The sequence below is a fragment of the Dreissena polymorpha genome, chromosome 15 (assembly GCF_020536995.1).
Source record: "Dreissena polymorpha isolate Duluth1 chromosome 15, UMN_Dpol_1.0, whole genome shotgun sequence".
Lineage (NCBI taxonomy): Eukaryota > Metazoa > Mollusca > Bivalvia > Myida > Dreissenidae > Dreissena > Dreissena polymorpha.
In genome coordinates this window covers 39,049,785-39,065,265 of record NC_068369.1, presented here as the reverse complement: position 1 = coordinate 39,065,265, position 15,481 = coordinate 39,049,785, and the positions used below count along the sequence as shown (strand labels likewise).

The window sequence follows — 15,481 nt, the reverse complement described above, 5'->3', positions numbered from 1 at the left end:
GCATATTTATTTTTTAACCGTGTTTGTGCATATCTCGATACGGTAGTTTTTACCGATTAAAAAAAATATTAGTTCACATGTGACTCAGACACTTTTGGAATTGTCGTTGAAACTCGGAGCGTCTTACACGGAATATATTTCACACATGTGCGTCCAACTTGGATTAAAATTGGAGAGTCGCGCTGCACAAATTACGTTAGGAGATTGTATGAAAACAATATGTTCATATTTATATATTTTTTTATTTATCACTTCTATATAAGACTCATTAATAATTTCTCTTTTGCACACATTATAAGTAGATATGATATGCCAAACATATTCTTAGTTTCACTTTTTTTTACAGCACACCCTTTAATTAACCTTTCGAGTTTGCAAGTGCATTGAGCGTTTTTGTATTTTATGCATAACATCTAACCAAAAAAGCTCTTAAGTATGTTAACAATAAGAACACGAAGTAATAACAAAATGTATCGATCGCAGACATTTACCTGGCACCTACTTTAAAGCACACATGATTTGGAGTACCGTTACGAATAATACATTTTTTTCCCTACATTTATTTCCTACATTTATTTCCTACATTTATTTCCGTACCGGACGCGATAAAAATTAAATGAAGACTACCCCACTAAGTAAACTGCTATGGTCCCATTCAACTCGCTGAACGTGGACGAACACAACTGAAAGCAAATATAGGAAACAATCCATGCATTCAATGCTAATGGGTTTCATGAGTGCCATGCCAATGTTATGAAAACATTTAAATCAAACGAATAATGATGTTTAGTTTGTCAGTATCAAATACGCGCATTAAGGCCATTGATTGAGCCGGAAGATCCCAATTTAACGTATTTGTTATTCATTTTAAAGTAGACATTGGAAAGTGATCAATCAAATTACTTCTTTGTAATATAAATTGTTTCGAATGAACTTTTTGAATAGAAAATAACCGACTCTTTGTTCTGTATCGATTCAGTGCTTAAGTGCCCGTGGATGTTTTAGAGGATGCTTTTGTTCGTGTTAATGTTTGGACAACCTGCTGGATTCCTAATATACTTATGCATGTTTATTCACAAGATTTTTTTATTTGCGACAAATAATTGGAGCCAGAGCCACGGATATGCTGCGTTTAGCTCAGCTAATCATATGTATTTACGTGGGTAAGTATATATTTATATAGTATATATCTGATTATGCATGTATATACATTTTCATTGCAATCTCATTGTTGTGCCGTTTGAAACATGTGTATTATATTTTCCACAAACTTGAAATAGAAATAATCATTTTGATGAAGCAAATCCTTATTATAACAGGGAAGACGGCATACGGGAAAAAAGCGTCCCTATTATTATGAACAGAAAATGTCTTGCACCGTAGTTAGATGTGTAAGCACTATTTGTATCACTTATTATAAACAAGATAAGTATTTAGATAATTTCTAAGTTCTCTTTTATTTCTCTTCTTAAGTTAAGTTCAATAATTTCTATATATAGTTACAAATCTAAAGAGTTCATTCTAACCTAGCCGCAGAGTTTCTTTTTTTCTGACAAAGCATGCTCATATAAAATTGAAAGATACCAGACAATCAAACATAATTCTGTATTCAGTATTTTTGTTGGTCAATATAAATCCGCCTTTTCACATGCTCATTGTTGGTTGGTTGATATACTATTTTTTGGCTGAGTAAATCATCTAGCAGCATTGCATTAGAGTGTGTTCTGGTGTTGATAAGCAATAATTCAAGAGAAATGGAAATGCAGCCTTCTAATATTTAATTCTTTAGGTGTCCAGTATGTATATTCATTATTTTGGTATCTGTACATGTACATGTTGTCATTTTATTTAAAGGTATTGAGTTTGAACTAATTTGTTACATTACCGTAGGGGCCTTTTCATAGATTTTGGCATGTTTTGAAGTTTGTTATTAAATGCTTTATATTGATAAATGTAAACATTAAATTTTAAAAGCTCCAGTTAAAAATCAAAAATAAAATTTAAAAAAGGAAAAAAAGTAGCCCGCAGTAGGGCTTGAACCAGTGACCCCCGCAATCCTGAAGTAAAAGCGCATTAGTCAACTAACGTTATATAAGCAATCGTCGTAGTTTCACAAATTTAAACGACAACAACAGAGCTCTCCAAATTATTCAATCGTTTCGCGTTGCAACGCTTTTTAATTTTTAGGTTTTAAATCGTCAAAAGATGCAGATAAAGGCTATATTAGTCCATGGCAAATGTTCAGTACTACTGTTTCCTCACAAATATCATAACTAAACCGAAAATCTGCGAATCTAAAACAACTTTTTTCAATTTTGTCATTTTACCAAACCGTAAAAAGATCCCTTAAGCAGATGTTATTTTATGTAAGACTAAAAACGTATATTGTATGGCTCATCTGGTTTCGTCATGGGGCATGTTTGGGTCTTACAATAAACCTAAACAGGTGCGCGAAATTTAATTGGTTTCAAAATACATATTGGACTCATATGAATACTCATATAAGACCGATATGGGTCCAAAATATCTTTTTTGCTTGTTTTTTTTATTATCATCAGTCAAATGTCTTCAAAAGCGTTGAATTACACACGGTCTGTACATAGTAGAATTTATGCGATGCACGAAATATGATATTGATATTTTTACACAAATTATGTGATTTCATGGGAATAAACGTACTATTATTGTGTACGATTGCACATAACTCATTATCAATGAAAATATCAATATGTTTTTAGTAGATCTAACATACATCATTTTACTGTGCTTCACAAACGCTTGTTCTTTTTTTTTCAAAACTACTGAGTCAATTCAAAAATAATTCATGCATTCTAGATAAAGGAAATGAACTCCAGATAATCACATTTCGGTAATTTTTTTCTCGACGCATTTTAGTCATTGTAGTCATTGATGCGTTCAGCGGACTGCCCCAGTTTGACAGCGGCTGGTTGCCGCTAGAGGCGCAGTCAAAGAACTGCACCCTGCAGGTACCGCATGGACTGGGCCAGGTACCGCGCCTCGTAGAAGTCCAGGTGAAGTCTATCGAGGAACCCAATCTAGGATTTATATTCAAGGCAATAGGTACAGCTCTTATCTTATCCATAATTATATCAAATGTAATATGTGAAAAAAACAAATACATTCAAGGCAATAGGTTCATCTCTTAAATAATCAAGCATTCATAGCACAGGCGATATGTGGAGAATAAACATACAAGAGAAAAGAAACATCTCTTAATTCACCAATAATTGATTTTCATGGCAAACTGCATTTCTCATGTAGTCACACATAATATTCAAGGCTATTAGTGCACATAAAGGATTTTGATGCAGTTCGTATGCATTTAAGAATAACACTCAATGATAAAGAATTAATATTCAAGAAAATATGCGAATGTGTCGGGCTGTAAAAAAATGTATATTCATGGCGACGTGTACATATTGAAGGAAATGTAGTAATTTCTAAGGCAGTCAAAGATTTAGATAAAACGAAAGAGTAACTTTTCCTTAATCATCTCGAAGTTCAAGCCAATGCAGTATTTTAATTTCTAATGAAGTTAGATTTTTTTATTTAACACAATAGGTACGCATATACGGCAATAGCTACATTTCTCACGCATTCAAGAATATATCTAACGCATGAGTGCCAATGTATTTTTCTGAGGGAAAATGATACTTTTCATGTAGAAGTAAACGTTGACTTACTCCTCCATATACATGTGTTTTGAATGTAACTAATTTGTTAGACCTATATATCTAATATTCACAACGCCTTGTATTGACTGTCTCAAAAACAAATACATAACATGACATCTCAATTAGTTTATTACGTATTTCCTAAAAAATATATATGGTTCCACGGGCAGCGAGTGTTTCTGAACCCGTTTAAACGATGGTTTGCCATCAAAATGAATTTCAAGACACGTTTCGTTCAATAATGGAAATTTTCATAATGGTAATACTATTATTGTTTCTGAATTTTGCTAGGAAACGGAGAAAGGGATGATGACCTCAATGAACTCTATGGTGGTGCCATATACATATACAACGCCATCGACGTGGTAGTGTTCTTACCAAATAAATACAACCATTATGCAGTGGGAGCAGGAATTAACACAGGTACAGTACGGAAAACCGTTAGGGCCATTGTGGTTACACATTAAAATCCAGAGGGCGACAATGAGATAGTGCGATTGCACCAATGCGATAGTGCGATGGCGACAATGCGATAGTACGATGGCGACAATGCGACAACGCGATAGTACGATGGCGACAATTCGATATTCATATCGTACTGTCGCCATCGTATCATCGCATTGTCGCCATCTTACTATCGCATTGTCGTCATCGTACTATCGCATTGTCGAACTGTCTTCATCGTATTATGATATTGTCGCTATCGTACTATCGCACTGTCCCCATCGTATTGTCGCACTGTCGTCATCGTATTATCGCACTATCACATTGTCGCCATCGTACTATCGCATTGTCGCCATCGTATTGTCGCACAGTCGTCATCGTATTATCGCAACCAACATCGCATTGTCGTATTGTCGCCATCGTACTATCGCACTGTCGCCATCGTATTGTCGCACTATCGCCATCGTACTATCGCATTGTCGCCATCGTACTATCGCGTTGCCGCATTGTCGCCATCGCACTATCGCATTGTCGCCATCGTACTTTCGCGTTGTCGCCATCGTACTATCGCACACTCGCATTGTCACCCTCTGGATTTTTGTGTGTAACCACGATGGCCCTAATGGTATTCCGTATTTTTAATCACGTTACAAAGCAGTCGAAAAGCTTCCACAAACAGACACCCTAGTGGCGTCTTTTGCTTAGATTACACAATAATTTCGATGATTCTGGTGAAATTTGTTTTTGATGTTTTTATTTTGTATCAATATCACTGATAACACTGTGTTTTGCAAACGCAAAAAAAATAGTAAAACACACTCTCAAAACATTGCGCGGGAAGCGACCCAATGTTACCACGTGGAGTGGTAATATTAGTAACACAAACCGCTTCTACAATGGTATTTATCGATGTAATTTTTGAAAATATTAACGAAATTTCTTCCAGCTTGTACATGGCACTAATTAATTTTTATGGGGAGAAGTAGTGAATAAATCTAAATATAAATGATCCGCTCTCTGGGAAAACGGGTCTTAAGGCATGTGCTTAAAGTGCCGTTATAGATACCATGTGCAGTCCGCACAGCCTAATCCGGGACGACACTTTCCGCACGTATGGTATTTTACGTTTTAAGGAAGACTCTTATTATAAAAAGATCCAGTAAAGACAAAAAGTGTCGTCCCTGATGAGCTTGTATCGACAGGACGGTATATTATGGGATGTCATTGTCAGTAAATGTATTCAACCCCGTTTTCTCAAAGCGAGGCTTAAATATATTGCGATTTAGTACACACAATGTTCTACTGCTGGTTCTGCATGTACTTATGTATAAATGAACTCTGCAGTTTTCTCGATTCCGGTAAAGTAGTCGCAAAACTATTGAATATGAAGTCGGGTTTTATGTATTTCAGTTAAATCTAAACAAAATTTAGACGGGTGTTTTTTGTTGTTGACATGCTGACTTTTAATCTCTTGAAGTTGCCAATTATTCAAACTTGACTGTTCACTTACCTTCCTATTCGAAGTATAACATGATTGTTGCATTATACTAATGGCACAACGACAATATCTCTAAACGTTTCCATAATCTTTGTCGTGCAGTCGCATCAATAATTATACACCGATCGTAAAATCGACGATTCGCGCTCTATTTTATATTCTGATTATCAATTTCCAAATCGACCATCATTAATGTCTTTGTCGGTAATGTCGTAATGTTCGCACCACTTTCCGCTAAGACCACTTAATGGTTTAAGTGCGTTCTCTTTCCAATGAGTTCAGTCGAGCGTGAATACTCATTGCTTTTTGATGACTTGAGCGTTTACAACAAATTGCTTTTTTTTTAAGTCTTCGATTATTTCGCCCTGTGTACAAAAAGGTGACATTAAAATCATAAGGCACATGGTACATGTTTGCACCAATGGAGCGATTAGTTAATCCAATTCGATCGAGAAACTATCGTAAAATTAAATTTTAGCGAAATTCCAGTAAAGGCGGAAGAGTCGTCCCTGAAAACCCTGTACGAACTGCACAAGCTAATAAGTGAGACACTTTGCGCACATGCATATAGCCCCATTTTCCCACGGCGAGGTTAATATATTGAATAAATGTTGTAGTCGGGTTCACGACAGCCTCGGCGAACCCCCTTATAAGTATCAACAAAGCTGATCACTTTTAAGTACACAATGCAGTTTAATTTAAATAATAAAAGTTGATACGGTATGTGCTTTTGATATGTTCAAAGGGTCAGTTGTTACCCCCACGATTAATGGATTTCTAAAAAAAATACATATATATTTAAGAGTATTTCGTTCTCTTACGATTCACTTTGTGATTCATATTGAAGCTTGCATACCTGCATATCAGTAAAACACCGCCTTAACCGGCGTGTTTCTAGATGTAAACAGTTCTTATTGTCTTCTATGACCCTAAACTTACCCTATAACACTAAAAGACATCAATTGATTTGTTTGAATAAATAAGAGTTCATCTTTCTTGTTACATTGAAGGACAGTCGCCATATTGGATTGGACCTAACATTCAGACGTCCAGACAGGTAAACGTACGGGTGCGCTGCTGGCTGGAAACAGCGCTTCCGGTCCCTTGTTACGTGACTTCGAGTACAGTTTTCATGAAGGCCGGATCCAAAAATCGTATGTAAACAATGCATTGTATGACCCTTTTATTTGTATATTGATGCTATATATAGATATGTTTTATGTCCAAGAGCAGTTCGACAGGATCCTATAAATGGATTGCATATTTAATTAATGTTCATTTCTAAAGGAATGAGTTTACATAGGGTATTCAATATCATCTCATTTAAGAAAACAACTTAGAAACTTGACTAAATAAACTAAAATCAAACGTCGTTGTTATGTTATGTAAATAAGGCCTTAAATACGCTTTATCAATAAACGCACTGTTTGCTGTCGCCAGTGGTTTCGTTGATTATTTTATGCTTTTGTAGTATTTTCTTATTACCAATATGAGTTGGCTGGTGATTCAACATAGTAAGAAACATTTTAACAACAGAAATGCATTCGTAGGGGTATATATTTTGACACCTTTATGTGAGAAACTAGTTCAATGATGTTCAAATCATAGTTGTTATCACGAAACTAGTTCAATGATGTTCAAATCATAGTTGTTATCACGAAACTAGTTCAATGATGTTCAAATCATAGTTGTTATCACGAAACTAGTTCAATGATGTTCAAATCATAGTTGTTATCACGAAACTAGTTCAATGATGTTCAAATCATAGTTGTTATCACGAAACTAGTTCAATGATGTTCAAATCATAGTTGTTATCACGAAACTAGTTCAATGATGTTCAAATCATAGTTGTTATCACGAAACTAGTTCAATGATGTTCAAATCATAGTTGTTATCACGAAACTAGTTCAATGATGTTCAAATCATAGTTGTTATCACGAAACTAGTTCAATGATGTTCAAATCATAGTTGTTATCACGAAACTAGTTCAATGATGTTCAAATCATAGTTGTTATCACGAAACTAGTTCAATGATGTTCAAATCATAGTTGTTATCACGAAACTAGTTCAATGATGTTCAAATCATAGTTGTTATCACGAAACTAGTTCAATGATGTTCAAATCATAGTTGTTATCACGAAAAAGACACTTGAGCGTCATCTCTTTTTGAAACGTTCGGATGACATCTAAACATGTAAGCACATTCTTGATTTACGGCGTTATGTGATCGAGCGTAAAAAGCAACTTCAATATTTGAAACACGATAACAAAATATTTTTAAATTCTGATGTCTCTCCCTTCTCGCTATATTAGTGTTTATCACACAAATATTTATAATTATTACCTTAAAAGTAAAGGTAGATAAATTATCGAAACTTTTTTCAGGAATACATTAGAACGAACTGTTTTATTTTTCAATATTTTTTTATATATATACTATGGTTGTAATAACATACGTTTTGAATGTTTTGTCTACAACGACCTGAGGGTACAAAGATCTCGTGAATTTTTGCGACTTCATACTTTGAATATAACATACGTTTGGATTTGAACAAGGAGATCGTTCTTTGCACACTAAGTGATAATTACCTACGTATTCAACAGTTGAGCAAATAATATGGCATCTTTTTATTAATTTAATTTTATCGTCTTACTTGTGTTATGGGTTGTATGCAAATAGTTTGCTTTTTTCTTTTGCTTCTATCTTCGCATTGCGTTTATGTATTAAGTATTTATGTATACATTTTGTTACGACATTCATATCAGCCAACGAGACGTTCTTAGAGCTTCACCACCAGATATCAAAGTGCCCCGACATCGTGAAGGTTCGTGCGCGTCTTACCGACGGACTAGATGCCGGGTACTATACCGATGCCCAAGGTATAGACCGTGGACCACGTTTGAAACTTTATCCTTTAAATGACAACCATGAATATTTTTATCATTAATTATTGCACGTTTATTTACAGTAATTAAAGCAGAAGCTTATAGTGATTCATACGTTCAGTCACCGGTCTTGTTTACTGTCGTCACTTGTCGGAAAAGCAAAAATAAACTAATATGTCTTTGAATGTTATTGTTTAAGGTCGTAAGTGAAAAATCCTATCAAAACTATCATTAAATATGCTTTTGCTCAACTTTACATATTTTTTAACAAAATTGTCCAAATTGTATCCACGTACTTATGCAACGGATTCGTTTTATTCAAAAGAAGTTTGTGTTTCGTGGGCGTAAAAGGCATGCTCACCTAATACCCAACAGGGACAACCTTGTACAACAAAGGCAATGAAACAAGTGGTCTGAAGTTCGGCTTCAATGACGTAACAGTTCGAGTATGGGCGCCATATCGGGGTCAGTAGTTATGCATCGTGATTGATTATCGTTTAGTTTAGTTGAAACATATATATTTTAGCTCGATTTAATTTAAAGTACTTTGTGACTAACTACTTATTTGAAACCCTCTCGAGTCCGTGACATGTTCCTAGAACCAGAACTTGCTGTCTTTGGGAAGATTTAAAGAACGCTCCCACGGTGGGAATCGAACCCGTTGACCTCCCGGTCGCTGGGCGGACAACATACCCATTACACCACTCGAACCCTTGACCTCCCGGTCGCTGGGCGGACAACATACCCATTACACCACGGCGACTCCGATTGATAATCGCACATATATACAAAAGCAAAAAATATTTATTAAATGTAGCAATGGTGAAATCAATATGGTAAATGCATCCATTGAAAACACGCAATTCACTGTTTCGAAAAGTTACATTGGACTTTTTAAATAATAGTCTACATTTACTCGTATTGTACATTCTATTAACTATTATTATCATGTATATAGATCACAGATGCATAGATACATGACACTTATACCGGTAGAATAATTGTTTTGTTTATATAAACATTGTAAAAATAAGGGTAGTGTACCGATATCAATTATAAAAATAATATTTTAAAGGAAATGTGCTGTTCACGCGATATGATGGCTGGGGATTAAATCCCTTGCCTGCATCAGCGAGTTCTGCATACCTTGACGCCATAGCTTGGTGTGACGTCACGGATTCATACGTGTTCAGCCAGACAATTGCGTTAAACAACAATTCTTCTGGTTCTGCGGTTGAGATAAACGTACCGGAAACACGCGTGGAGTTGGAGAATTTGTTAATATATGCGTTGGTATGAATGAAATAGACTATTCCTCAAAAATGTCTCTTTCTGTAGCGAACAAAACTAATGTATAGTATTATATGAGTGCACACTTTACAGTTTCAAAATTAACGATTCATTATATAAAAATACTGACCATATTGTAATCAATCATAACAAACACCAAACGACCCATGAGTGACTAGAAGAAAACAAGTAAACATTGATTTTTGTAAATAGTATAAGTGTAAGAAAACATTGACATCAAGTTTATTGGAGGAAATATAAACACTACAGCAAAATCATGTTTTTGATAAATTATGCAGCAAATATTTCCTTTTTAGTTTGCACACACCTTATGGTATCATTAATAATACAAGATTTAATGTGGTACATTTACTATTTCAAAGACCGTCTCTTTGATGACCAAATGTTGGACTAAGTTCCTGGGATAATCTTGTTCACAATTCCTGAAAGGTGTTAAGAAACAATTGCATTAAAGCATGCAAGTGTGTTTAAATCTTTTAACAAACATACCGTCAGCTTGTATTAAACCAACTTAAAATGTTTACATGCTGTTGTTTAAATAATAATTTAAATAGTATAACAAAGGGCCTATTTGGTTTACTACATTATTGGTAAGTAGGTTTCAGTAAATAAACAATCTTAGGTCGTCTATTAGTATAGAATTTTGTTTTCGCATTTAAGATAAAAGTTACCACAGGGCCGAATGAAGGATTCTTGTTTGAAACGGTGGGCAGTGCGATGACAAACTCCCTCATTCCAAGATCCACGTGTTCTTATGGAGGGGTCGTGACTGCGTTTAACGGCTCAACGCTGAGGGTGTGGCACCCAACTTATCTCGGGGCGTTTGTCTGCATCGCGGACTCGATGGGCAACGGAAATTACAGCCAAGGAGCTAAGGAAGGGGACATGATATTTAGGATTATGTCCACTCTGATTCAAGGTGGAGATGAAAGCTAGTGGCATTGAACACGCTAATGTCGTTTTTGTCGATATTTTATTAGAAGAATTGGTTATTGATCTGATTATGTTTTTTACGCCCGAGTATCCGATTATTGTTATTGTTGTCATGAAACTTTCCATTACGATTTAATTACATGCATACCTACGTACGAGCGCCCGTACACAATTATGCACATTCAAACATACAAGCGTAGTAATCACACACCAATACCGAAAATGCATGGTAAATTAGTGTTTATTAAATTGATGTATATATGGATTTTCGTTTTCATTTTCAGATTAGGACAGAAAAACGCAGCCAACCTTTGTAAGCAGCCACTACGAACGGTTCGATGACACAGCGTACAATTCTACAGCAGTATTAACCAAGTTTGCTGCGTCATTATTGTCATGCGTCAGTTCCTGTCGACAGAAAAATGCATGCGCGCTCGTGACCTTCAGTTCGATTCAAGTGTGCAAGATGTTCAAGGTGAAGGATTATGCGCACAAGTACCACGAGGTCGGAACATCACTATGCTCATTAACGACACGGATGTTCCAATGATGCTCTTATATTACAAACATTAGGTTAATGTTTTTCAGCAATTCCCGTTTTTAATAATTTATATATAATTTTGGTTTGGAGGAGCAATCATGGACAGGGATGTTGAAGCAAACGAATTTAATGCTTTCAAATGTCAATTAACCAAAACGTGAAAAGGTCCCTTTCACATCATACCAATGTTTTGTAAATGCACAATGATTTGTTTGCCATGTATTTACGAGTGTCCAAATAATGAACAGTAGTTCACGGCAAAATAAGACCTTGTTTCAGGGTGAAACGTTTATTGTGGTATTCATTGTTTTTACAATAATTTATTTTTAAGACACCCAGCGTTGAAACTACTAGTGGTGCCATTTTTGCCTCACACAGGGGCGTTGGAAGCAAATTACATTGGGGCGGTGGAGGGGGTGGGTATGGGAGGGGGGAACTCAATGTTGTTGGTGGGGGTCCGGATTTTTTTTCAATTTTTAGCATCAAATGGCGCATTCTGGTGCGTTTTTATGCCTGATACCTGACCTTATACACGTCAATTGCAGGCATATTCTGAATGACAAAAGTTGTGACAGACAGACGATGGAGTAGTGATCACTATATCTAAAATAATAAATTAATACTGAATAAACCATATTCAACTCCTTTAGCTACCTTATTCAAATTTCATAACATATGTACTTTCCTAATTGGGTCTATTATTCATAAGTATGTAATAGGCACAATGCCCTCTTATTTGACTAATGTTATTCAGATCTCAAATAACAATGTGTACGTTCTTAGCACCACCACCCACACTGATATATCATCTATTCCGTTTAGAACAAATTATGGAAAACGGGCGTTTTCGTTTCGTGCACGAACCGTATGGAATTTCATTCCAATAAGCATCCGACAAGTGTCGTCAAATACTACATTCAAAATACAATTTAAAGAATACCTACAAACAAATCATTGATATACTTTGTGTCAATACTTTGTTGTTGTGATGTGTCTGATGTGATTTATTTTGCAAGATTGATTTTTGTAACATATTTTGAATATTTTGTATTATCCCGTGTGTGTTCGTATGCATTTTCAAAATATATAATTGTGTTATGCTATTGAAGACCTCATTGTAAAAAATAAATTATTTCTTAATGTGAATTCTTCGTGAAATAAAATTATTATTAGTAGTAGTAGTAGTACTATTATTATATTATTATTATATGTCGCAGTTTGTACTTTGTAGCAGGCGACACAGCAATAGGGATCATGTGGGTTGAAAGAACGTTCTTCGGGATTTTTTTCCCGAAATTCCGTTTTGGAAATTTGAAATTCGTTGGTTGGTTTGGAGCAGACATATTGAAATGACACAAAAAGTGGTAAAAAAACATTAAATAAGTTTTTTAGAATTATCGATTAACTTTGAGTTATTACAATTAATTTAGGTATCTTGAGGTATCTTTAATTTTGTGATACTTCAGGACTATTGGACATCGGCACATTTGTTTCATGTCATACTTTCCTTTATATTAATAAAAAGAAGCAAAGGCTTAGATCATACCGACAGTTAAAGATTCCCAGGTTTAATTACTCAAGAATAAAGGGAGTATCGTTATTCAAGAGCCCGAATATGAGGGCCGAATATGAAATACGAATCTCGTAATTGATACCTAAACTGAGAACTGCGGAATACGAAGTACCCTTCTCTCCTGGGTCTCAAAATCCCTTACCCGCCGAGAAATGTATGTGCTTGTTGGCGGAGAGAAATCTCATAAAGTTCCAGTTGGCTCCGGAGTTAATCAAGGGAATGTTCTATGATCGTTGTTATTATTTTTTTGTATTACATAAACGACCTGCCAGAGAGGGTGAAGTTACAGATCCCATATTTTGCAGATGACTGTCTCTTTAACGACCAGTACACTCAGTTAAAGATCATGAATTCCTACAGAATGAGCCAGACAACCATCAACAAATTGAGGATGGAATTCATAGTTTCAAACACCAATCTAGCTTCTTCTACAATATTAACAAAGACATCCTCAAAATAGCAAGAAAACCCCTACCTTGGTATTACTTTATCAAAAGATAAGGAATGGAAAACCTATATAACCAATATAACAAAGCGAGCTTACTCTACTCTTGGAGACCCGAGAATAAACTTCAGTCACTGCCCTTTGGACTACCGAAAAATGCATATCTAGCGCTTGAACGTTCAAAGCTATAATATTCCAGATTTGTATAGGATCCAAGCAAAACAGACATTAACCGCCTCGTGGGTTAACAGCGATCAGCCGCAAGGTTCATCACCAGAGACTATCGCTCCAATCAGCCTGATTGAGTCACAAAAATGTCACTCAAGTTGGCCTTCCCACCATTCCAAGACAGACGACGTTCCCGCAGGTTGACGCTCTTGCACAAGTTGATGAAAGGGCACCTGTCGGCCATTTCCATTGAACGCTACCTTAGCCAATAAGGCCTTAACGTACCAAAAGGGCCAAGAGATATGACGACTGCCTCCATCAAAACATAGTGTATAACTTAATGAACAATAAATCCAAGTTCTTCGAAACTATTCCAACAAGAACTGTCGTCTTTTAAAAGTATTCTCTGATAGAACTGCCATTGCCTGGAATAAACTAAGTGATTACAGTGTCTTCGTCTTTAACAATAGATATTTTCAAAGACAGTGTATTAAAACATCAATAGTGTATAATCGCGCACTCATTCTTGAGTTCTATGGAACATACTATTTAACGTTTGATGCTTAAATAATTATTCCGGTTGAATGTATTTACCGGTACATTGTTTGACTGCATATGAAATATATAAAATGTCTGGTCATGTATTTGCACAACATTCAGGATAAATTATCAAAATTATTTTACATTATGTTGTGCATTTAACTAGCTTGGTGATACCGCGTATCGGTGTATTAAGCCTTTGTCTTCAAATATATGTTTAATCGTAATAAATCAAAGAAACCACATCGGTTCGTTGTTGCTTTATCTTTTTGTGAAGAAATCAAGTAAAATTATGATATTATAACGCTGAATGGGTCAAGTTCCCCACGGGTTCTTCTTCCCCGTACCCCGGGTACTTTGAAGTATACTTCACCGTACAACGATTTTCAAATGATACTTTTGGGTACCCCGGTATACTTACAGGTACCCGATCTTTCCTCAACATTTTTCGTACCCATTTTTTCCCCGTGGGGAACTTGACCCATTCAGCAATACTGTTTAACAATTGAAATTTTATTTTCTGTGATAATAAATTGACTGTGTTGACCAGTGTACTTTTATTATTGTTATCAAAATAGTAATGGTTGTTCATTGCTGAAATTTAATACATTTATTGAATATTAAAATTGTTCATTGTTCATATAAATTGTTCATGTTTGAAAAGTTTTTTCGGTAAAAGAAACTAGTTTTAACAACAATAACCTTGAGTCAACTTTTTCCAAATGCAGGGTTCCATACAGTCTTGTTATATTCAACGTTTCATGAAGGTTTGCCGTTACTCAGTAAAGTTATTGATAAGCAAACACAAGCCTACGGTGGCACTAATACGGTGGCACTAAGGTGACATCACCGCTCCAAAAAAAAAAAGTCGGGAAAACACAAGTTATGTTTTCCCGTCGCAAAAAAAAATAACTCGGGGAAGCACAAAATAAGTCTGTTTTCAGGATTTTTTTTTTTTGGCGACGGGAAAACAAAAGTTCTGTTTTCACGTCTTTTTTTTTGGAGCGGGAAACACAAGTTCTGTTTACCCGTCTCTTTTTTTTTGAGACTTGAAAACACAATCGCTATATTGTGCGCACAAGATAATCGGCCAATCACAGACGCGGATTATATGGTGGGAACAAGATACTATCCTGTTCCCTCAAATTAATCAGCCAATGAAAACGTCATAAAGGCAAGGCTCTGATATAACATAACATAACATACTACTACTACTACTACTACTACTACTACTACTACTACTACTACTACTACTACTACTACTACTACTACTACTACTACTACTTCTACTACTATTGCTACTACTACTACTGCTCTACTGCTACTACTATTATTAACCAGGTTTTCCGAAGGAAAAAACTGGTTATAAGTTTGGCGAATGCGGGCGGGCTGGCTGGCTGGCTGGCGGGCTGGCTGGCTGGCTGGCGGGCTGGCGGAACAAGCTTGT

The 15,481-nt window shown here is 35.6% G+C and overlaps 1 protein-coding gene across 2 annotated transcripts; it reads left to right on the top strand.

Annotated features, from left to right (window-relative positions):
- Positions 1-900: 900 nt before the first annotated feature.
- Positions 901-11,707, top strand: LOC127860606 (uncharacterized). Of its 2 annotated transcripts, XM_052398802.1 has the most exons (9): positions 901-1,163; positions 2,896-3,081; positions 3,987-4,118; positions 6,648-6,791; positions 8,404-8,517; positions 8,899-8,988; positions 9,599-9,816; positions 10,495-10,753; positions 11,052-11,707. In XM_052398802.1, the coding sequence occupies exons 1-9, from the start codon at positions 1,124-1,126 to the stop codon at positions 11,054-11,056; spliced, it is 1,188 nt and encodes a 395-aa protein (XP_052254762.1). In that variant the 5' UTR covers positions 901-1,123; the 3' UTR covers positions 11,057-11,707. The 2 variants fall into 2 exon arrangements, with proteins under 2 accessions (XP_052254762.1, XP_052254761.1); XM_052398801.1 differs by lacking the exon at positions 11,052-11,707 and having other exon boundaries at positions 10,495-11,007.
- The last annotated feature ends 3,774 nt before the right edge of the window (positions 11,708-15,481 follow it).